The following is a 24,148-nucleotide window of genomic DNA, read 5'->3' as shown; positions in this document are numbered from 1 at the left end:
AAAAATAAAAAGATGGATGACCCTCCTGTAGGTCAGGTGCGTAAAAACAAACCGTTCGTCAAGCTCAGCATGTTTATCAGCCCGGCACTAACAGGAAACTCACAATAGTCTCAATGGGAGCCGGTGTTTCAGTGTTTGTAGCTCCCGTCAGACATTGTTTATTAATAGGAGCCTGTCGACACACAAGGTAAATCCCTTTAATATGTTTATTTTTCTTTGAGGTGTATTTCAATTTGCGCTGCTTCGAAACGGTGGAAGAGCTTTTACAATGCAGGTTACACCGGAAGTCCTCTTTAGATTGTCTCTAACGTGACGTCTAAGTGCATCCTCGGCTAGTGTCTCTGGGATGCTGAGCGGGCAGGCGGGGCCGTGTTTGCTTGCAGAGCCCTGCCGTGGAGTGATGTAGCAGGACGCACGGACACAGAGGACACAGAGACGCGGAGAGGACGTCTGTTAGAAAAAGAAAAACCTCAAAACAAAGTCGTTCAGTTCTGCAGCTGTGTTCCCTGAAAGCGCGATGGGTTTCCACACGGAGCAAATTTAACGCCAAAGACAGCATCGCATCCCTCCGTGAAGCTCGGACATCTTGGTTCACTGACAGCACAGAGTGGACTAACGTCTCCCCCCTGTCCGAGCCGCGGGACACCGTGCTGTAGCGGAGCTGTGAGCTCGGCTCACCATGGCGTGGCCCTGCATCAGCAGGGCGTGCTGCATGGCCCGCTTCTGGAACCAGCTGGACAAGGCTGACATTGCGGTGCCTTTGGTCTTCTCCAAATACACGGACGTCTCCGAGATGCAGCACATCCAGCTGCAGCCGCAGCTACATCCTCCCCAGGCCCGAGTTGCTATAGAAACGCAGCCGTCTCGCGCAGAAAGCCGCGCCGTTCCGACTGCACGCGCGCCGCGAAGGTGCGTCTCCGAGGAGCGCGTGTGCAGCTCTGTGATGCGCGAGGACTTTAAGCACTGGAAAGTGCGTCCCGAACCGAGCTGTAAGCCCAAGAACCAGTACCACGAACCGGAAACACCGTTCAACAGTGAGACCCAGTACCAGAAGGACTTCAAGCCCTGGCCCATCCCGAAGAGGTACGATCACCCCTGGATACCCAAACCGCCTCCGAGCGCCTCCGCGGGAGAAGATCGCACACCGGCTAGGTCCAAGTACCCAAAAAAGCACGTGGTGGTGGCGGAGGCGGACAGCGGCGTTGAAAAAAGCGCTATAGCCGACAAGGTCCAGGAGAAGGACCTGCTCCAGGGCCAGGAGAGGAAAAAGCGCGTCAGCAAGAAGGAGGGGGAGAAGAAAGTGGTCCTGAAGGGGGATGGAGAGGGCAGAGGGAGGGCGGCGGACGCCGTGAACAGACAGATCAAAGAGGAGATTTCAGGCGGCAGCTCCTACAAGTAAGTTAATACAGTGCCTGTCACTGTGTGTGTGTGTGTGTGTGTGAGAGAGAGAGAGAGAGAGAGAGTGCTGAAGGCCTCAGAGACCTGTGAAGGGTCAAAGGGGTCAAAGCTGACATTAAAGAAATATCATTGTCATAAAGTCAGTTCAGAAAGACAGTTGTGATCACACTGCTAACTGCAAGAATATCTGTTAAGGAAGGGGTTCAGATGTTGTTATGGGTATAATAATGTTCACAAAGTGAAATTAGTTACAATTTAAAAGCTGATCTAATTGTGCATCCTTACTAATCATTATTTTTTAGCCAAGAGTTGTCCCATTTTCTTCAAGCTTTCATATTTTTGTCTTTTAAAATGCAGACTTGCAAAAAATTTTTTAACTGAGCCTCAATATTTACCCAGTTCTGGGTCAAAGGTGAGGGAACCTTTCCATCCTTTACACCACCACAAACAAAACAAACAAAGAGAATAAAGAATCTAATGTATCATTTTTATATAGTCCATTATTAGCTGCACAGCTGGATACAAACCTGAAATCAAAGGGAAATGAGCAGGAGGCCTTTCCACAGAGGAAACCCTCCTGAATGGGTCTCTATGAGAAGCTTTGTTGAGGTTGCATTGCAGGTGTGATAATCATCAGAACACAGAGCTTAATTGGGGGTGACTAACAGAGAAGTTGTTTCACAGTGTAATTCAGTCAAAGCATGCAAATGCATTACACAGCGGTCAACTTGTATTTTCTCCACTGAAGGTAATTAAGCTGAGTGGAAAGGTCAAGGTGGAATTGTTGTCGAGCGCTGTTGTGTTTAGGTCTATGAGTCTAATCTCTGTACTGCTATGCAATGTTCCTGAGGGATGGTGATGATGGCGACTGGTGGATAGATGAACATCAAGTCATGCACGTCTAAGCCACTGTACACATGCCTCAGCTGATACTCTATATATGTTATACTCAAGTCCTATGGAGGATACTGCTGTGCTATACACCGATTTTGTAGAATATTCAACATTCTGTTCTTCGTGTTATCTTACACACCTCTCACAGTATACTCCTAAATCGGGAGTCTTGGCTCAGAGCTGTCACGGGATGCAGGTTTGGGCTTTTAGAGGGAGCCTGGCTGAAGTGTGACTCTGCTGGCAGAAGTGAGTGGTGCTGTGTGTGATCACTGAGGGAGCCTTACAGCTGTTTGGTGCCTTGCTGGCGTGCCTGTGTTGTTGAGCATCAGCAGGGTACAGACCAGGGCTTTTCCCCCGCACGGCATGAAATGGCTGCACTGTGACAAGCAGAAGCCCAGTCGGCTCGCTGTCTTCCTCTGCCAGTAGAGACTCAAAGCAGGTCAGCTGTGGGTTAATGCCACAGATTGTATGCACACACACACACACACACACACACACACACACACACACACACACACACACACACACACACACACAGTGTTTGCACAAAAACACTGAAAGAAATTTGCTTCAAATTATGTTTTCAAGTTCTTGATATGTTTTTAAGCAGGCCTTTAACACATGGCAATGTGGCTGAACAAATACGATCCAATAAATGTTTTTTGCTTTATAACTACAGTTTTCATGAATGTAAAACTGAATTTTAACCTTCAAAATTCACTATGGACATCTCTGTTCTTATATGATGTCAGACAGATATGTAGCTACACTTGGAATTGTCCTTTGCATTTACTTGACAGAGTAACAGACTGTTTAACTTTCAAAATTTAATGCCATGGTGGGTATCCAGTTCATAAAAACTCCTAAAATGCATAGTGAAGAGCTCCATCTTCTTTTCTGTTATTTAAAAAAAATTGCTTGGCTGAATACATCACAAAGCTGTTTCCTGTCTCTTGCAAAAATACTTCCTCCAGAGTTAAATATGTGACTTTAAATCAAGAACTGAATTACTGAGTTGTGCTCGTATTACATGTGTGAGAACAACATGGTATCCATTACATCTTTCAAGCTTTCCCAAATGATTTTGTTAACTTGCTGATATCCCAGAGGATGAATCCTCAGGCTTCTTCCTCCTCTCACCCCTGACCACTTGAGCCTCGTTCTTCTGTTAAGTCTTCCTGTCATTATTATGGAAATTTTTTATTTTTTTTTACAGTGGGTCCAAAACAAAGGACGTTTTCTGTGAATTAGCAAAAACTTCCTGTTTTATAATGACTTGTCAGAACTTCTCCTGTAATTTTACATATTTATTCATTTTCACAGTTTAAGCCCAGGGAGTCGTAGTAACAGATTTCTTTCATTTACTAGAATAGCATTTCTGTGTTGTGCAGAAAAACTGAGACATACTGTTGGAATTGTACTTCGTTTTCTAATGCTAAGATATCTCAGGGAAAACATGTGTACTGTATTTTTCGGACCATAAGGCGCACCAGATTATAAGCATTAGCGTTCATCCTCCAGCTTCACTGTGTTTATGCTATGCTAACATAGCTGTGTAGCTAGCGATCATGTTGCACATCATTATATACCAGCTAGCCCAACTTCAGTAACCCTACAAAAGTCACTGCTGTTTAGTTTTCTGTCTTCATTTATGTTGGAAGTGATAGCAGAGCTGTGAGATTTTATTTTTTCAGAAATCTCTCAGTCAGAACATGCTATATCATGTTTAGGTGGAAGCTAGCGAGCTAACTTCCTGCTAACTTCTAACTCTGTTAAATGTAATAAATTTTGTTTTCATGGATGCCTGGATGTTAAACTTAATTGTTACACCTGCTAAAGCAGCAACGCTGATCATTTTATTAAAGATGAAAGAATTTAGACAGTTTTTAACTCTCACTGATGCCGCAGTGTTCGTTTCACTTTGGGACCTGAAACAGACGGAGTTTAGGACCCAGATTCCTCCGAGAGGCTCCTGACTACAGCAGCCGTAATGCTCCAACAATCCATCAAGTGGGGCGGCTTCCTAGCTTACCAAAGTCGGAATAAAACATTTTTGACAGATTTTTGAGCGCCGTGTAGCACATAAAATCGGTTCGAGGTCAGTAAACACAACCAGAATTCATACATAAGGCGCACTGATGATTTTTGAGAAAATTAAAGGATTTTAAGTGCGCCTTATAGTGCAGAAAATACGGTAGTTAAACTTCTTTACACTAATAGAAAAGGAGTTTCACACAAAGCAGACGGTATGTGGCTCATAAGGTTAAAGGAGTTTGACATCCCGCTTATAGTTGTCATGGTGATGTTGTACTCACCATCCCAATCAGACCCTGGTGGACAGATATGAAAGGTAAAATCAAGCACTAATACCTGAATTATGTTTCTGTGGTGACTCCATGTGGAGTCTTCATTGCAGCCTACACAAGTGGCTGATGTCAGCATTTATAACTGTGCTGGTTGTGTTGACGGCAACTTGTTCACGTTACATTTATGGGGAGGTGCATGTCAGATTACAGCGTAGGGTTTCAGAAGGATTTGGAGTTACGCGTACCTACAGCATGGATTTAACACAGAAGTATAAATCCACTGTAATGCTGGATCTGCGTTAGTGTTTATTTCAATCAGCTGACTTCATCGCTAATGTCACCTTACACTCTTCATTTCAGTAGTAGAAATTCAGAGAAGTGAGCCTTAGCAAAAAACAGCATCAGTAGGATGAAATGTTTTAGCTGCTTTCCATAATTATTTGCTCTCAAGTCTGACCAAACAGACAATTAAGCCATCAAAACATGCTGGTGTTGTTTTGTACTAAACCTCAATTGGACAAGTCAATACAACAGAGTTAGAGAATATAAAGTTAGCACGAGCCTTAGATACAGGATAAGCAATACAAAGAATCATCTGTTACTCTTCTTGTTTTATTAGAAGACACTAACATCAGTTAACATCTGCAATCATCACTTTGGCTAATCATGTGTAAAGTCAGCCCTCCCTATCACTGCGGGCCAGTGAAACACGAAGCCCTCAGCTCTTTTCTGATGAGGGTACTTGCCATTTCTTTGAACCTTTATTTTTACCAGACAGCGTGCCGAACACAAAGACGCTCTTTCTGCAGTGCACCTGGGAAAATGCTCAAGGCTTCTGCAGTTCTTTTCATTGGAAACAGTTTTTCCTTTTCTTGCCCCGACTTGGTGCAGCATTTTCAACCAAAGCCCATCCCACCGTCATTTCAACGCCAACTCGTCGCATTATGTGTAAAATGCCATTTTATGCATGAAAATAAGTCACGAGTTTCAGGCAGTGGCTGCTGTCAGACTCTTTGTTATTGTGTGGTTAGTGTTTGCAAAAACTGTAAAAGACAAAGCCTGCTCTTCATGCTGACAGCGTTGTTTGTTGCATTGTGCGACTGTGTCGACTAACAAAAGACATCCAAAGAGCAGATCAGGCAGAGCTGTCGAGAAGATGAACGCCGATGCGGTTTCATCGCTGAGAGTGAGGCAGGTAGAGCAGGTTCATCGAGTTCAGAAAAGATGAGAAGACGACTGAGGAAGTACATTTTTAATTTGAATTTAGGGCCACGTTACTGTCATTCAACACATTTCTTAACGCAGTGCCCTTCTTTTGCATGTCCTCTCTCCTGTTTCTCACCTGGGCAAATAAAAACCTTGTTTTCTAAGACAGTAATGTTCAGACTTAAAGACAGTTTATCTCTCATGTCACGTCCACAGAACAACCAAAATGCAACTGATTTTCTTCTGAACTGCTGCATTCTTTAGCGGTGACAGATTTCCAAGTATTGTTGCCCAAATGTAATCCTAAACTGTCAGTTCAGAGTGCCCACTAAAGCTGGGTGTCTTATATAACCACTCTAATCTGCTTTTTTCATATCTGATTACAGCAAATGTACAAGGAAATATCCCCAGATTTGATTCTGAGTATGAATGAATTATGTAAGTTAGCATTGCAGTTAGCCCTAACCCTGAACCAAACACTGATTACATTAAAAACTGAAACCAGCCTTTAGCCAAAAACTTGCAACATTAGTTTTTAGTGCATCACTTTGTGAAGATTTAAAACTGCGCCTGTGTGATTGATGATTGCGATGTACAGTTTCAACTGGACCCCTGAGAAGCTACGGCTGTAAGATTGAGAGGGATCCAACTGGTCCCAGAGGACGTAGGATGCGTTAACTTACAGCCGCCGTTGCACTCACTGACACGCCAAGAAACACGGTGAGGAAGTGGAGCTGTGGTGCGTGGGAAGGTCAATTTCCCTGGATTACTCTGGCAGAAAGCAGCCAGGTCTTGATGTATGGCCAGTGCTGCTGTAAAATCAGGAGTCAGGATGTCCATCAGTGACAACTGCACATAAATTAGGCTTAGCAGTCTCAGTGGGCAAATGTACTTACAGCTTACAGAACAAGGTGGAGCAAAGGTCCACGACATGCTGCATCAATACAGGGAAGTTAAAGGTTAACACATCAAAATTGGGTTGCTGGAGATTTATTTTCTACTCATTTAGTAATTAATTACTCAACTGTAATAACCTCTGGGCATGTTAGGATTCATTGTGATTTGAGTGGACAGATGCATAGAGCAGTTCTTCTCCCATTTTCAGAGGAAGCAGTGAAACAGCATCCTCAGGATTTCAGATTTCAATAGAAGATCCAAACCCTCATCTTCCCCCTGCTCACCTCATTCTACTCCTCCATCCAAACCTTCAGTCTTTGTACATATAAACCATTATTCTTGGCCTTGGCCTGTGTCCTGTTCTCTCTGGCCTGCCAGTAACACCTCATCATGCTTTTTTAATATAGCTGAGCACTGTTTGATTCCAAGGTGCAGAAATTTGCAGCCATTTGTTTGAAAGCATTTTCTGATGACTCTCCTGCTGGGAGAGGTCGGAATTGTGCTCTCCACATACGGGCAGAGTTGCATGAAGCTCAGCAGTACTGTACCCTGGCGCGGTTCCACCACGGTCGGTGCCAGCGCTTGGCCGTTGTGACGAGGGCTTTCTCCGCACATCCTCTCAGTCACGGCGGGTCAGCAGAGTGAGCCCCCCAGAGCAGCTTTACTTCTGTTGTCTCTGTATGCTTGGATATTTGTCTACAGAGAGGCAACCTGTGCATGCATGCTTCCATGCATTCCTCCAACACCCTCACAGCGTGTAGCTTGGCTGTGTGCACTTGAAAAGCTGATTGCTTGACAAGTTGGCCATAACAAGTAGGGGAGTGACCCTTCTTCCGTTCTGGAGTTCACCAGGAACAGAAAAAGCTTGAAGAAACATCGTGAATCAGAAATACAGCATGAAAAGCACAGACAGTGACTGTGGTGGACACTTGTTGTTGTTTTTAACTCTCCGTTTCACTTCAGCTCTTCTCCAGGGCTGCTGACGCACCAACAACAGCACAAGCAACAGTAACCACAGACGTACCACAAACTTGCCTCCACCAGGATACAGGAACTCTCTGTAGGTGCATGGGCCGTCTGCAGTCGGTGTGGTAATGAACTACCAACCAAGAGCTGTGTTCAGCCACAAAGAACCACAAAAAGCCCTGGATATCAAAAAACCACTTGAAGGCATCATGTCGGCCTTGCAGGAGTTTCCTCACCACGTTTCCCCTTCTTCTCACAGGAGTCTCGCCATGAACATCACAAAATAAATGCACAGCTCTTCTTTTCTTCGTGTACTTGTGATTCTAGGCGGTCCAGCCTACGTACAGCAGTGCACAACCTTTAGTCACCAATAACTGAATTCACTTTCATCAGAAGGGGGTGTTTAAATTTGGATCTTTTATCGTCAGGTGCAGACTAGCTTTGACGTTAGTTAATAAAATCACAATTTCTATGAGATACGAGTTGACTTTTTAATCCACTGATGTCTGAAGATGAGAATCGAGTGGCTACATTTTTTTTCCTCACGATTTCACCTGTAAATTTAAGTTATCTGTTGGAGTAAGGGGTTAATGCTAAAAACTATTTTGCAAAGATTATTTTATTACAGTCACATGAATGCCCTAATGGCTTTTTTTAAATAGAAAAAACAAGCGTAACATGTTGACGATGTGTCACCTAACGTAAAATATTACACCTCGGGAGTGTTGGTATTATTGTAGGGTCTACCTCAGCGGTCTCCAACCTTTTTTGCGCCACGGACCGGTTTATGCCCGACAATATTTTCATGGACCGGCCTTTAAGGTGTCGCGGATAAATACAACAAAATAAAACTAGTACCGGTACCGAAAAAAAGAAGATTTATTCATAACACACGTGAAAAGACCCAGGAAAACCGAGTTAACGATCAAACCGATAACAAAATAACGCTGAAAACCGATAAAAACCCTGAAAACCAGACATTTCACACTTGAGCCTCAACTCTCGCGGCCCGGTACCAAACGACTCACGGACCGGTACCGGTCCGAGGCCCGGGGGTTGGGGACCACTGGTCTACCTTACAATATAAAGCGCCTTGAGGCGACTGTTGTTGTGATTTGGTGCTATATAAATAAAATTGAACTGAATCTGCTGAGTCGCCCTCACTTAGATCCATTCAGTAAAGCTCACATAGAGCATTGTATATAAGCTGCTTTAGCCTCGCCACAAGTGCTGCACACCTGCTTCACCTCAACTTCCCCCTGATTTAATCAGAGTCATATTTACTGTCATTAACACCTGCTCTGTACATAGATATGCTCTCCACTATTAAATGGTTTATATGAGGGGTGCTAAAACAGAGCCATTCTGCCATATACCAGGTATTGTTGCTCAGTAAAATGCAGACCAATAACTATGTCCAGAGGCGCTGTTTTTTGTAAAAATATTTTTGTTTTGGTTTGTTTATAAATACAGAGTTTAGCTTCATGATATGACAGGAAAGTGTTTTGAACATTGTCTGTTTTTTTGTACCAAGTACACATCGACCTTGGAGACACAGGCTTTATTGTTACCCAGTCATATGTTGACTAGTAGCAGCGATGCTACAGTGCAGGCCGGTGTTTCACACTGTGAACCCTGTCTGCACTCACAATCTGTCTCTTTCTCCATCTTTCTGTCACATACGCGCACGGCCTGTGAGGTCATGCGGGTGCTTTATATCCTTGGCCTTGGACATTGTTGTATAACCTGTCTTTGCATCGTGGCTCCTTGGGCCCCGTCGAGCACTGAGTGGACGTTGGTGGTTATGTAATGGCTCCGTGTGTGGCTTCCACCTCCTCTCTGCACCATGTGAAGAAAGGATATTTGTATTCAGCAGCCATGTCACTGTCACCAGCCTTTGTACAGTATAGCTTACTTTTCATATTTCACAGTGTGACATTTCACTTTGGTTTTGTTTAATAGACTACATGTTAGTGTCTGACAGCTAGTTTAAGCTTAGATTAACAGGAGATTATGATAAACTCATGGAGAAGAGAAGTTGAAAATTAGTTTTAATTAAAAATATGTTAAATAATTTGTAGACTGTCACTTGTCTTTAATGATATTCTGCCAAGTGTCACAGTGTAACGGGACAGTTTTACAGTGTTTAACAGAAACATTGTTTCTGTCTGGAGTATAATTTATTTATCTGTGAAACTAATTTGCAGGTGATGTTTCTTATTTGTGCTTTAAGTAATTTTGTTTGTGACATGGAGGACGTGCCGGGAGCTCGGTCTGGGACCCAGCACGTTCATTTGGTTTTTGATCTCTTTTGTTGCATTTTGAAGATGGTGTTAAGTTCTCGGCTCATTATTTAGTTGCCTCAAGTTTAATCTAGTTATGTTTCACTTACGTCTCATGTGTTTCTTGTCTGTGATTTCAGGTTGTGAAGTTCATGTTGTCATGTCTGTGTCTCTTTATGTTTCCTGTTTTACTTTGAAGGTCCGTGTCTCATGTCAGTGTTTCTAGTTTTTCTTCCCTTGTCTCGTCCTGCCTAATTACTCCCAGCTGTGCTCTCCTTCTGTGTCTCATTCCCCTCGTTATCCCTCAGTGTATTTAAGCCCTGTGTTTCTCTTTTCCAGTGTTGTGGTCTCCCTCATACCTGTCTGTGTGGGTGGCCTCTCTAGTTTATGTTTGTGGCCGCAAGTTTAGTTAAGTTCTCCTAGTGTCCAGCAATAAAGCTGCTGTTTTGAGTTTAAGTTTTACCTCTGCTTTTGGGTCCTTTCCTTCCTGCCTGCACACAGACCATGACAGGACGACTAATGATGGTTTCATTTTGCTGCTCTAAAGACAAGAGCTTTGTAATTAGTAGGGGTGCAACGATACACAAAATTCACGGTTCGGTTCGGTTCGATACTTTGGTGTCACGGTTCGATATTTTTTCGATACAAAAAAAAATGTTCATGCCTTTTTAATTTGTCATTTATTAAAATTATAAATATATATTTTAACTCAAAAGTACAGTTTTTAAATTTAATGTTGCTGAAACAAAAGTAATTAAAAAAATATATATATATCTCAGGGCTCTCAAAATTTCGAAATTCCTGGTAGCCCTTCGGGCAGGGACTCTTCAGTTTTTGGTAGCCCAAAATAAATGTAAGTAGCCCGAATAAAAAAGAGAGCAATTTTTTGATTGATGTTTTGTTTCCTGTTTTGTTTCCTTTACAATATTATACATTAAAGTATAATATTGTAAAGGAAACAAAACATTAATCAAAAAAATTGTTGAAACACAAATTACAACATTGTATAAAAATTACAATCATCAACTCAAATACTTGGTTCTAATTGAACAGAAACTTCTATGAACTTGTAAGAACTGTGTAGAACATGAATCAGTCTGTGTCAGATCCTGAATTTGAAATTTCCGCTGAAGTCACGGGTAAGAGACAAGTGGAACCAAGATCGAGGCCATTTGCTTTTTGAAGTTTGCTAAATTTTGCCAGTGGTAGTTCACTCTTTGCAACATAGTACGCTGTTCTAAACAGATTTTTCAGGTTTATTTTTAGTATGTTATTTGCAATTGGTGTTTGTTCTGGGAAAGATATTGCAGACTGAGCAATAATGCATTTCTTGCATTTCTCATGGGTTCTAATGGGGGCCTTTCTTAAAATGACTGGTCCCAGTAACAAAGGCGCTTGTCGACTCAGAAATCGAGAGAAAACCAACAACACAGCCGGCAGAACATTATGTTATTTACACGGGTACACATAAGTGGTCCGCATGTGCGCATTCGCTGTCAAAATAAAAGACGCGCACAGATAAGAAGTTGCAACGCGCGTTTGCGTCCATATAAAAAGCACTGTTTTTGTCCGCTAGAGTGGGATTTTCACGGCACATTCCGCACCACATCTCTGTGCGTTCATCATTTGTTTGAAGCCAGCTCACCTCCTGCAACCACTTTTCCGAGAATACGCGCTTCTTTTGTGGTTCGGACTCCTTCTGACATTTGTTTGGAGGTAGAGGAACATCACAGTAATTGCTTAAAGGAGCTTCTTCGACATCTTTAAGAGTTTTAAACAAATGTCTGTCCTCCTCCAGAAAATCTTATGTATGCAAACACGCGTTGCAACTTCATATCTTGTGCGCGTTTTTTTTTTTTGTTTGTTTTTTTGACAGCGAATGCGCACCTGCGGACCACTTATGTGCAGCCCCGGTTATACAGCTCGTCATATTGCAGCCACAGAAATTCTTTTGTCCATGAAACCATAAAGCTGCACTTTCTTTTTGCCTTATAGTCTGATTTGTCATAACTTTTCCGTTTTGTGGTAAGCTTTTCTTTGGCTGTCACTTCTTCACCCTGACCTGTCTTATTTGGCTCAGCAGAACTAAAATATATATCCTGCTGCTTTTACACACACACACATAACGGTCAGCGATTCTCTGCGCGATCAACCTCTCATATGTTTAAGCTTGCTGCCGGAGATTTCACTTGTCATGTTTGCATAGTAAGCTAACGATTGATAAGACGATGTCAGAGGAATTGGTGCGCAAATTATCATCACTCACCAATCAGTGCTGTCGCTCTCTAGCGATTTTGCAAGCCCTGTATCTGATTGAGGAATCACTCATCTTTGGAAAAGAGAGTTTATTACAGAGAAATGGCTCTTTCCAAAATAAAAGCTATACTATACGCTTCTTCTGGGCTATATTCTCAGCAGCATATTGTAGCGGGTCAGGGCTGTTCGGGGTTCTGTTTGTACAGTTCTGTTTTGTTTATGTTGCCATAGTGACGGGTGACGCCCTCTCGCTGCGACGGTGTGTCCTTCCAGGGTCAGAGGGCGCCTTGTGTGTTGTTGTTGTTGTTGCTGTGCGGTTGCCGCGCTGAGCAGTTAGCTAGCGGCAGTGTTCTTCTGCAGATGTCAATAAACGGCTGTGCTCCCTGGCTAGCTCACGGGAAGCAAGACCAAACGACACCTCCGTCTCCTCGTTGTCTGAGCTCGCCACATTGGTGTCAGAAGTGGGATGATGGTGGCACCCCATGTTCTGACCCGAGTGACTTTTCCCCCGCCGGTCGTGACCGGCCGGTGCGCCAAAAGAAGGCACCTGGACATTTGCAAAGTGAAAGCAAAAAACAAGCGCAAATTCAAACGCGATTTCAATATGTCACATATTGACAGTGGCTCACCGATGCCAATGACATAATTACCCAGCTACATTTCCGAAAGAATGCAAAAGCATTGACATATATTTTTCCTTCCTACAATAGCCCGATGGGCAGGGCAGAGATAGATCTTGGTAGTACGACTGGACTGGAAAAATCGCTAGCCCCGGGACGTCGGGCTAGCGATTTTGCAAGCCCTGTGTTACAGGCATGGCCCTTTAAGGATGAAGCCTGATGGGAAATGTATTCGGGATGTGTGTAGCGGGACTGCCTGGTGTGTGTGTGAAGAGAGAGAGCGGAGAAGGGGAAAAAGTAACGGTTAGCTACAGAAGAGACGAAAAGAAAATAAATAAAAGGAATATAATAACTCCCTCGACAGCCAGAGTTGTGTCGGCGATGCTCGCTGTGAGTAAACTGTTTCAGCCCACTGTACGCGGTGTCCGTGCCTTAGAGAAGACATAAAGTTCGGTGAAGCAGTTTCCTACGCCTCCTTCGATCTTTTTGCTAGCGGAGTTGACCTGTATAGTAAGCTGTTGCCGGCTACGAGTCAGTTACAGAACCTTCAAGTAACTGCCAGAGGTTTCCTTACTACGGTTCGGGGCCGCGGATGTGGCGCGGTAACACCTGTATCTGATTGAGGAATCACTCATCTTTGGAAAAGAGAGTTTATTACAGAGAAATGGCTCTTTCCAAAATAAAAGCTATACTATACGCTTCTTCTGGGCTATATTCTCAGCAGCATATTGTAGCGGGTCAGGGCTGTTCGGGTTTCTGTTTGTACAGTTATGTTTTGTTTATGTTGCCATAGTGACGGGTGACGCCTTCTCGCTGAGACGGTGTGTCCTTCCGGGGTCAGAGGGCGCTGTGTGTTTTTGTTGTTGTTGTTGTCGTTGCGCGCGGAGCAGTTAGCTAGCGGCTGTTCTTCTGCATGTCATAAACGGCGTGCTCCCTGCTAGCTCCGGCAAGACCAAACGACACCCCGCTCCTCGTTGTCTGAGCTCGCCACATGGTGTCAGAAGTGGGAATGGCCCCATGTTCTGACCCAGTGACTTCCCTCGCCGGCGTGCGCCAAAGAAGGCACCTGGACCTTGCAGACTTGTGTGGGGTATGGGGTCGTCGGGGCGACTGACCCCTTAGGTTGGGGGGTAACAAACGATACCTGGCAGTCTCTCCTGTGTCCTCTGAGCTCTCCCAATATTAACATATCAGGTCCCCTAAGGAGAATATTGTGCTAACGCGGGTCGAATGATCGGCTGTGAAAGTGTTGCTGACATGCAGGCCTGTTTTTTGTCTGCTTCCACTGTGTCTTTGCCTCATATGATGTCGGCTATAATGTGCAGTCATATTCGTTGTGTTTTTCCCACGTAGTGCGGTCAGCGTATCTCGTTGAAATGACGTTAACGCCACAACACGGCAATCTCCGTTAACGAGCTACCCCTGCGTGGGGCTAGACAGCCAACACGTTAACGAGCTAACTGCGCTAACACACTAGTTCCCACCATAGTAAATTGAGCATTGCGTGGCACATCCAACATACTGTTTTACTTTAGTCCATGACGCGCTTACCTTCAGGATCCTACGTCACATGAAAACCAAAATAATTCCAAACGCCAGATCTGAATGAGGGTGGGGGAGGTTCAATTTGCCATGTTGCAAGGAGAGCTTAACTTCTGTCTCGCTAGCTTGCCCTGTGCTCTTCCTTCTGACGATGCTGTCTGTGTTGAACGCTCAGTGGATCTGCGCTCGACAGTGCAGCCTAAGCGGAGTAGTCGAACGCAGATTCACTGAGCGCTCAACACAGACAGCATCGTCAGAAGGAAAGTTGATAAAATAAATTACAAATTTTGTATTGTTCGATACATATGCGTACCGAACCGAAAGCACTGTATCGAACGGTTCAATATCGATACGAGTATCGTTGCACCCCTAGTAATTAGCTACCTGATTTCAGCATTTTGCTGCAAAACACCACGTGACGAGCTTGAATCTTAAGAACATAAGCCAAAAAATAGTGAAATCCAAGTTTCATATGTTTTCATCCAGATTACTAAAACCTTTAAAATCATATTTGTTTAGAAATCTTTTTCAAAATGCTTTTAAAAAATGTTTAAGTAGCTGAAGAGCAAACCTGTGTTCAAACAATAGACACTATGTGGACGAGAATACTGGGCTGCCTACAGATTGCGCCTACAGGAGCTGCTCAGCCATGGAAACCAAATGGCACGAGGCTCCTGGTGCACAGTTTTTATGCTGAGGTTATTTCCAGAGCAGGTTCGGCGCTGTCTGTGACGTTTCTGCATTATGTACCTTAGCACTCTGCGACCTCATGCTTTAACCTCACATGGTCTGAGTTGCTGTGGTTCCTAAACACTTCACTTTGCAGTAATATTGAGTATACAGCTGATGGTGGACTGTGGACCCTAAATCCAACGAGCTCTTTAGAATGACTCAGTCTTTCACTAACGTTTGTAAAAGCAAGCTTGGTGCATGCATGGATGGACTACTAATGTTAAAAGAACACAACGCGCTGCAGAGAAAAATACAGTGTGATTAAAACAGGAGCGATGGAGCTGTGCAAGGTGATGTAAAATAAATGCCTTTAATACACAGCTCATATCCAGACACTGTGTGGATCATGCTAGCCATACATTTTAAATGTCAGTGATACAGAGCACATGCTGCAGGCCAGCCTGCACTGAAGGAATGCCATACTGCTGACCTTCTTCAGAAATGCTGTGTGAGGAGGACTACAGGATATCACACCATCAAATTGTGGTGCAGACCTCCTCCCACCTGCACTACCTCTGACATTCTCTGCTCTTCAGTAGTAATGCACCACTCGTTACAGTTTTTCTCTACACAAGCATTGCTAAAGTTAGTAACAGCAAAACTATGCAGATTCTAATAGTGATGATCATTAAACAACCACCACAATGGCACAAAGGTCCACACAAATGGGACTTTTCTTTCAGCTTTAGTTAAACACAGCTGCTCGGACTCATCATGAAATGATTTTGGTGAGATCATGTGTAAGGTCAGGATTACTCTGATCTCACACATTTTTTGCCATCCTGTGACAACATATCTCAGGACCTTCAGTTCATTTCTTTAAATTTGGCACAAATGCTCACTTTGACTCAAGGCTGAACCTTTCGATGGCCATTGTATTATAAAGATGCACAATAAGCGCATAGAATAGAATACAAGAGAATCCGGTCTTTAGTGATGACGTGATGAATCCTGCTTCTGGGCCCAAACTACTCTGCGTTTAGTAAGGCTGTTGTGTTTTTGACATGTATTAATGTTTTGTATCTTGTTCTATTTAATCTCAACAGGCCCCTAAAATGTAATGTAATGTGATGTAACTCCAGCCCAGCCCCTGCAGCAGTATATTAATGACTAACCTGGTATTGTGGATGGATTATCTCAGTTGTTCTCCTGACTGAAGTTTGGTCCGTTTACAGCATCCTGCCATGCGATTGCATTTGTCCCTAACCATCGGGAACCCTCACGTTAACTTTTATTGAGTGGAAAAAAGTTAGCGTTCATCCTCCAGCTTCACTGTGTTTATGTTATGCTAGGATAGCTGTGTAGCTAGCAATCACGTAGCACATCATTATATACCAGCTAGTCCAACTTCAGTAACCCTACAAACGTCACTGCTGTTTAGTTTTCTGTCTTCATTTATGTTGGACGTGATAGCAGAGCTGTACATTTGAATGTTTTCAGAAATCCCTCAGTCAGATATATTTAGATGGAAACTAGCGAGCTAACTTCCTGCTAACTTCTAACTCCATTAAATTTAATAAATCCTGTTTTCATGGATGCCTGGATGTTAAACTTAATTGTGACACCTGGTAAAGCAGCAACACTGATGATTTTATTAAAGATGAAAGGATTTAGAGAGTTTTTCAACTCTCATAATGCTGCAGTGATCATTTGACTTTGGGACTTGGTTTGGAAGTCTTTGATCCTCGAGCAGGTGGCAAGGGGTGTGAGCTATAGTCCAGCAAGAACATCATCACTCAGCTCTTCCTGTTCTCCAGATGGCTCAGCGCTCTGTGAAGGTTGATGGTGACGGCATCCTCTGTCGACCGATTTACCCTGTAAGCAAACAGGTGGGGGCTCTGGCCTTTGTAGTTGGTGAGGGCTTGGATGTCTCTCCACACCTTGCGGGGGCTGTTATCAGTGAGGAAGCCCTCTATCCTCGTCTTGGCCGCTTTGATGCCCTTCGTCAGGTTGGCTCTGGCAGAACTGTCTCTCAGCCTGAAGGCTAAGTTACGAGTTCTGATCAGAGCCTGTACTTCACTCATCATCCAGGGTTTTAGGTTGGTTTTAGTCGTTGACACACTCTCTACAGAGCGCTTAATGAAACAGTCCTGTAGCTGGAGGAGACCATCATCTTTAATGACCCGGGTGCTTGAAGGGTTTGTTTCCTGAGGGGGGGAGGGTGTAGGCAGAGATGAGGAGCAGGGAGAGGTGGTCAGATTGTCCCAGGTAGGGGAAGGCGTATTTATGGGCATGCTTGATGTTACTGTACACATGGTCCAGTGTCCTGTCCTCCCTGGTTGGACACATTAGCATGTTGGGGAAATTTGGGGAGTAGAGATCTCAAACATACCTTATTAATGTCCCCAACAACAGTTTGGACGTCCAGCAGGTGCTGTCTCTGCTGCTTACTGATAATAAGTTGGAGGTGGTCGAGTGCTTTGATTCATTTGGTTAACAGTGTGCTCATACTCCGCATGTGGGCTTTGACCTTGTCCTCTAAAAGCACATTTGAACTCCACAGCTTAGATGCACAGGTCAATATTTATCATCCAACTTCCAATACTGAACAGTGCCATCTTACACTGTAGATCTTGCAGGATTAGTAAAAATGAGCACCAGCTTATTTCCTGTTTTTCTCCACAGAACTGAATTCAAAGCGTACAGAGACGTGAAGCCAGTAAAGATGATACGGGCCAAGTCCCAGTACCTGCCACCGGATGAAAAGACGAGCTTGGAAACCAGCTACAGCGCGACCTTCAAGGCCCAGTTCCCGCTGCAGCCTGCTGACAACAAGGCCGTGGAGAGGAGGAGGATACGCAGTTTGTACAGTGAGCCTTACATAGACCCCGGCAAACAGGTGAGAGCACACCTGCCAAACTTTGGTTCAAATAAATCTCGTGATAGAAATGAGACGTGCGATGTTGATGTGCAATCCTTACCATGATCATCTCATTGCACACCACTGAGGCATGTCAGCTCAGGATTCTCTTTTCCACTATCCACCATCCTTAGGTTGACAGGTATAGTCTCCCTCGCTCTAAATCCAAAAAGTCTGGAGCCACAGCAGCAGGCCAGAGCAAGCCAGCGAAGAAACCCAAAGATAAGCAGAGCACTGTGCTGAGGGGCTCCAAGAAGGCGACCTCAGAGAACCAGCCCGAGAACCGGCCTTCGGTGGGGGACAAGGAGAAAAGTAAAGAGATGAACAACAAACTGGCTGAGGCAAAAGAGTAAAAATCATTTAGCACTACTTCTCCTTTTCTTTCTTATTTTCGGGGAGAAACGAACACAGAGGCTGCAAAATTGATTCTCACATCGGTTCTCATCTGTCTCTCCTTCCTCCCCAAGCCTCTTTCTCATCCTCTTCCTCAGTGCTCTGTCACTACCTCCTGGCCACACTGTTACAGTAACATTAGAATAAGATGCTGCGCTGTGATCATGCCACGCCATTGCTCCTCCTGTATCACGCTATGCCACATTGCTTCAGAGTGGGCGTGAGCATCCTCTCCCCTCTCTCAGCCTATTCGATGCCACCCACCACCCCCACTCTGCTTGCCTCCATCTCCAGGTTGCCATGGCTACTGGCTGCCTGGCTAGCCAATCGCTGAATGCACAGGCCCAGCGACAAGCAATTCTGGCGGATGGCTTTGATCAGCCGAGCAGATTGCATTGTTGAATTTATCAAGGATTTGTTTCTTCCCTCCTTTGTGGGGTTTTTTTTGAGAAAAAATGAATCAGATTGGCACTTTGGACATGCACAAAAATGAGCAGCAACTCTGAAATCTTTGATAAATGTCCCGCTTGGTTTATCATGATGAGCGTCTGATACCTGCTCTGTTATCTTTGCTGCTGTTCTCTGTTCACGTGCTCAGAGTCTGTGTTGAGCAATATCAGCTTTTCCAAATGTGATTTGTAATCAGTGTCTCTTTCTGAACTAAATTCTGTTGTACGGCTTTTTATAATTCATCTAAAGAAAAACACCTGAGCATTTTTCTCCCCTCGCGTGAGGCTCATTTCATTTCGTAACGCACCGTTCGTAGCAAACAAACCATCTAGGTCACACTAAACTGATCGTGCATTAAACACCAGTCAGTCTGCAGAGCACTCGAGTATTCCCCCTGAACTAGATAACATTGTCATGCAGGCATAAAGACATAAAGACGGGGAGTAGTGACGTCGGTTCTCAGAATCAGAGAGAGATGAGTTCAGTGAAACTGGGAGATGTTGTGCTTCTCATCGTTCTCGCCAAGTGCCGAGAGCTGTCAGTCTCACTGACCATAGTTCAGTGTAATCACCCCAACACTGTCTTTACTAACAGGTCTGGTCCCTGTGCTGTCTGATTTAGACTTCTTTGTAGAGCCTCTGATGTAACCTACATAAGTGGCTTCATTTATGCTTGTGCTGCTGCGTTGTGTGTTAACCATGTGCCACGTGGTCGTGTCCTGGTGTTTTACATGCGATGGCAGAAAGCAGAAGCAAAATAAAAGGCTGCTCTTTGTTCTCATTTGTTATTTTTGGGGCCAAACATATTTGTCCCCCGAGTTTTTCCACTTCTTTTCAAATTACCTCACCCCCAGTAGGTAGCCTGTAGTTTCTGTAATTTCCCCCCATGTGTCTGCTGACATTTGTGAGTCCTTATACTGATGCTATATGAGACTGTGATTGTTTATCTCTCACTAATAAATGTAAAAAAATTGCAGCGAAAAACATGTAGTTCCATTACTATGGAGGTCCACGTCAGTTACGCCGTAGGTTATGGTGTAGATTAAATCCCTAGTGTGAAGGTGCATGTTGTGCATCTGCTTTTCTGCAGACTATAAACTGCAGCTGGCTGACAGCAGACATCTCATGCTGCACCTTAAAGGAGCATTCTGTACGGCTGAGGCACAGATCTGAAAGAAAAAACAACCGTCTCACTGCATTTTTTTAAAGTTCCCTTAATCTGATTTTCTTTGTGCTTATAAATACTTTTTTCCTGATATTAGACGCACAGCGATGTGTCTGCTGGATCCCATCGTTCATCGCTCTCTGTTTCTGAATCCCGCGTTTTACTTCAATCACTGAGTTTATTTATTAAAATGTTGATTCTCTTTGTCTTCAAAGTGAACATGGTAGTGCAGAGAAAATCGGATACCTTCAGCAAGATGCTGAACAAAAGAGAGCACGAGGAAAGTTTCACACTGTTTGTCTGTGAAAAGTTGTGTGTATATAACTTATATTTACTACTAGTTTATAGCAGGGATACATGCTGGCTGAGTCCAATTCTGCACTTACTGTAAAGTATCAGCTGCTTCATCCTAGTGTACTGTACATAGAGACACATTGTTTTGCATTAGAAGACAGTCTTGTTATCTTTGTGCTCCACCCTACACACACCTCTGTTTTCATGCATCTTTCTCTCCATTCTGAATGATGGACAGTCCCTTCTCTGTTTGCTGTGGTGTCTGAGACAGCAGCAACTCTTACCATCACCGCTGCATCGCATCTACACAAGCTGAGCACTCGCTCCATCAGGGATAAAGGCCTGACTCATTTAACATTTTGCAGCCTTTGGTTGGGGGTTTGTCATGTAACACGGGTGGGGGTGGGGGGGTGGGTGGGGTGGGGTGGGGGGGCTTGTAGGGGCAGTAAAATGTAAACAGTGCTTAGCACACCACACACCCGGTGCTATCTTTATGATTTTTAGGCAAATAAGGATAGAAAGTATGGTAAAGAAAGTGATGTCTTGGACAAAAAAAAGAAAAAAAAAGTTGTGATGTGCTTGTGTTTCTATCTGCTTGCTCATATTTAATGAAACATTACAAATAAATGCAAACAAAAACCAAAAAAGCAGAAAAAGCAGTGTCTTCTTTGCTTCTTTTTGTTAAGAAGAACCATGAAAAATTACCGGTTGCAGGTATCTGTCAGTGTTTCTTCCTGTCCAAGTCTTTGTCTTTGTGACAAACAACATTTCTGAAAAAATATATCGAGATTTTTTTTAAATCCACATGGAAGAGAATTTTCTCTCACAACTTTCTTTCTATGCTTATCAAAGATTGCGCCGTGTTCTGGCACGAGCTCTGACATTGTTCCCCGCTCCTGCATGTTGCCGTCACGTGAGAACCGAAGAATATATTATTTTTGCATCGTGTCTCAATATATTCTTAGAACTCGTGCGATTTATGGAGCAACAAGCATGAGGGAGGATGTCCAGACACTTATTCCAGAACAAGATGTCATGTGCTTCGTAGCTTTTAGTGAATTTGCCAAAAAATAAAAAATAAAATTCCACAGACGTGTGCGCGATGTTGCATTTCACATTGTTCTCTCTCATGCTTTAGCCCGGTGGCACGGGTATGCTATTTGAGGATGTCACATTTTGGATGATGCTGTGTCCAATCTGTCCTGTGCTAACCAGTGACATTCTGGTTCATTTGAAGGGTTGTGCTAAAACAGTACCACTACATACAACTCTGCCAGCCAATCCGAGATATTGGCTGGGTGCAGACTCTAAAGCAACACCTGTGGGGCTGTGCACTTCCCGATCCCAGGTAATCAAGAGCAACAAGAAGACATAGACACAGAATTGCCACTCATTGTCATTCATACTTGCTCATGGAGTTGTCATTTACTTTTGTTTTCTATTACAGTGGCACACTTTTGTTTTTTTTCTGGTGAACCACCACATTATCTCTGGTCTACTCCCCTCTGTATTTCTCTTCCATATGGACACTAGAGTAAGGGGGGAGGTGGGTTAGAGGGGGACGTTTGCTTGCCTGCTGTCACATCCTACATTTAAGGTTCCTTAAGGTGGCTTTTCTTAAGGAGGCCTTGGGTTTTAGTCCAGTCGTGAGCGACTAGTCCCGATCGAGCTGCCGGAATGCACCCACTCCCCACGGTTAAATTGCATGACTGACTAGTTGAGTTAGCGGCTCAGGTATGACCCCAGTCATGTGCGAGGCAGGTCACTCATGCACTGTAGTCACATGCAAAACTGAAACAAATCCATCTCATGTGGACTTTTCTTTCTTTAAAGCATGCTGCCACTGTTTTCTGTTGGACCTGCAATCTGAGTTTGTGTTCAGTAATTTGGCCCAGGCTTTGCACTAGACTGTGACGAGCGTTAGCATGGGTGTGAGATGAGCGGTAAGTATGGATGGAATGAGGGAAGCGACACTGCTTTGATCAGTTATGACAGGAGCTCTAGGTGCATGCTTATGATCTAATTTGTGATTTGGATTTTTTCCATCGTCTACTGCATTTTGTAGCCTTTCTTTCAAAGAACACCCCGAGACCCTCATTGTACTCTTGGCATCCTGGAAATCGTGATAGCGCTGCGACTAAGCGAATGGGTCAAAGTGCAGGGTGGGCCATTTATATGGATACACCGTAATAACATGGGAATGGTTGGTGATATTAAAGTCCTGTTTGTGGCACATTAGTATATGTGAGGGGGCAAACTCCTCAAGATGGGTGGTGACCATGGTGGCCATTTAGAAGTCGGCCATCTTGGATGCAACTTTTGTTTTTTCAATAGGAAGAGGGCCATGTGACACATCAAACTTATTGGTAGTGTCACAAGAAAAACAATGGTGTGCTTGGTTTCAATGTAACTTTATTCTTTCATGAGTTATTTACAAGTTTCTGACCACTTATAAAATGTGTCCTATGTGCTGCCCATTGTGTTGGATTGTCAATGCAACCCTCTTCTCCCACTCTTCACACACTGATAGCAACACCGCAGGAGAAATGCCAGCACAGGCATCCAGTATCCGTAGTTTCAGGTGCTGCACATCTCGTATCTTCACACCATAGACAATTGCCTTCAGATGACCCCAAAGACAAAAGTCAATGGGCAGCACATTGAACACATTTTATAAGTGGTCAGAAACTTGTAAATAACTCATGAAAGAATAAAGTTACGTTGAAACCAAGCACACCATTGTTTTTCTTGTGACACTACCAATAAGTTTGATGTGTCACATGGGCCTCTTCCTATTGAAAAAACAAAAGTTGTATCCAAGATGGCCGACTTCTAAATGGCCACCATGGTCACCACCCATCTTGGGGAGTTTGCCCCCTCACATATACTAATGTGCCACAAACAGGACTTTAATATCACCAACCATTCCCATGTTATTACGGTGTATCCATATAAATGGCCCACCCTGTACTGATTGTAAAAAGTAACCTGTATTGATGCAAAGCAGCTTTCCCAACTTTTATTTATCCTTTGGTTTTTATGTAATAATTTGTGGGAAGCAAAGAAAGAAGAAAGGAAGCCTGCGGTGTTGCTAAATCTTTCCCAGATATTCTCTGAAATGAGCGGTCACAGGGTGCTCAGCTCAGCCCATTACCTTCTTGTGCTTGGCCCTAGAGAAATGCTTCATCACGTGTCTCTTTCTGTCTCCTTCTCTGCCATCTTAACCATGTGCTGCCTCCTAGAGATGCTAAAGACGAGGTTCTCCGACCCAGTAATCATCATTCCCAGGATGCTGCTGGAGGAGAACCACAACCACCGCTGGATAGACCCGGACCTCGGAGAGGTGGCGGCGTCGTACGCTTTGCCCTAGATATGAACCAGACTGAGTAATTCTGCCAGGACTGAGGCAGATACATCTTTATGCAGAGACTGCTGCTCTGTACTGTAAATATCTAGTATTTAAGTTGGACTAGAAAGAAAGAGGTGAATCTCACCAAACAACAAAAAAATCTATTAATACAAATAAAAATACATTGCTATCCAGGAGGATTTCCACGTAATTGAGACACGCATGTTTGAAACAGCTTCAGAGGTTCCAGCTGTTTGACCCACGGCATTATTGCAAAGGTGCTACATTATTATTATTATCAATATTTTGGTTTCATGCATTTTGTTTTAAGTCAGTCTATTAGTATCAATACCACACCATAAAGTGCTCAACAGCTACAAAATACTGTACTGTATATTGATGGGTTTTAGTGTAAATAAATCAGCAGAACTTGCAGATGGGCTTTATTGCATTAGAAGGTCTGAAGTAAAGAAGTATGCAGCATGTAAGCAAGGACACTTGAATCTGAAATGAGGCCTTGGGACCACGAGGCTGCAGCA

At 43.8% G+C, this 24,148-nt stretch overlaps 1 protein-coding gene across 2 annotated transcripts; it reads left to right on the top strand.

The window, feature by feature from the left end:
* Positions 1-327: 327 nt before the first annotated feature.
* map6a (microtubule-associated protein 6a) lies at positions 328-24,148 on the top strand. 2 transcript variants are annotated; one of them, XM_040011154.1, is made up of 5 exons: positions 328-1,395; positions 17,725-17,938; positions 18,094-18,308; positions 21,498-21,608; positions 23,503-24,148. In XM_040011154.1, the coding sequence occupies exons 1-5, from the start codon at positions 680-682 to the stop codon at positions 23,648-23,650; spliced, it is 1,404 nt and encodes a 467-aa protein (XP_039867088.1). In that variant the 5' UTR covers positions 328-679; the 3' UTR covers positions 23,651-24,148. The 2 variants fall into 2 exon arrangements, with proteins under 2 accessions (XP_039867088.1, XP_039867098.1); XM_040011164.1 differs by lacking the exon at positions 21,498-21,608.

This window comes from Simochromis diagramma, unplaced genomic scaffold (assembly GCF_900408965.1).
Source record: "Simochromis diagramma unplaced genomic scaffold, fSimDia1.1 OVJJ01000123.1, whole genome shotgun sequence".
Classification (NCBI taxonomy): Eukaryota; Metazoa; Chordata; class Actinopteri; order Cichliformes; family Cichlidae; genus Simochromis; species Simochromis diagramma.
This window is presented reverse-complemented; position numbering and strand designations above follow the sequence as displayed.

Coding starts and splice junctions, on each gene's coding strand:
- map6a (XM_040011154.1), top strand. CDS start 680: ATGGCGTGGCCCTGCATCAGCAGGGCGTGCTGCATGGCCCGCTTCTGG. Junction 1,396..17,724: donor TCAGGCGGCAGCTCCTACAA/GTAAGTTAATAC, acceptor TTTTCTCCACAG/AACTGAATTCAAAGCGTACA. Junction 21,609..23,502: donor TGTGCACTTCCCGATCCCAG/GTAATCAAGAGC, acceptor GCTGCCTCCTAG/AGATGCTAAAGACGAGGTTC.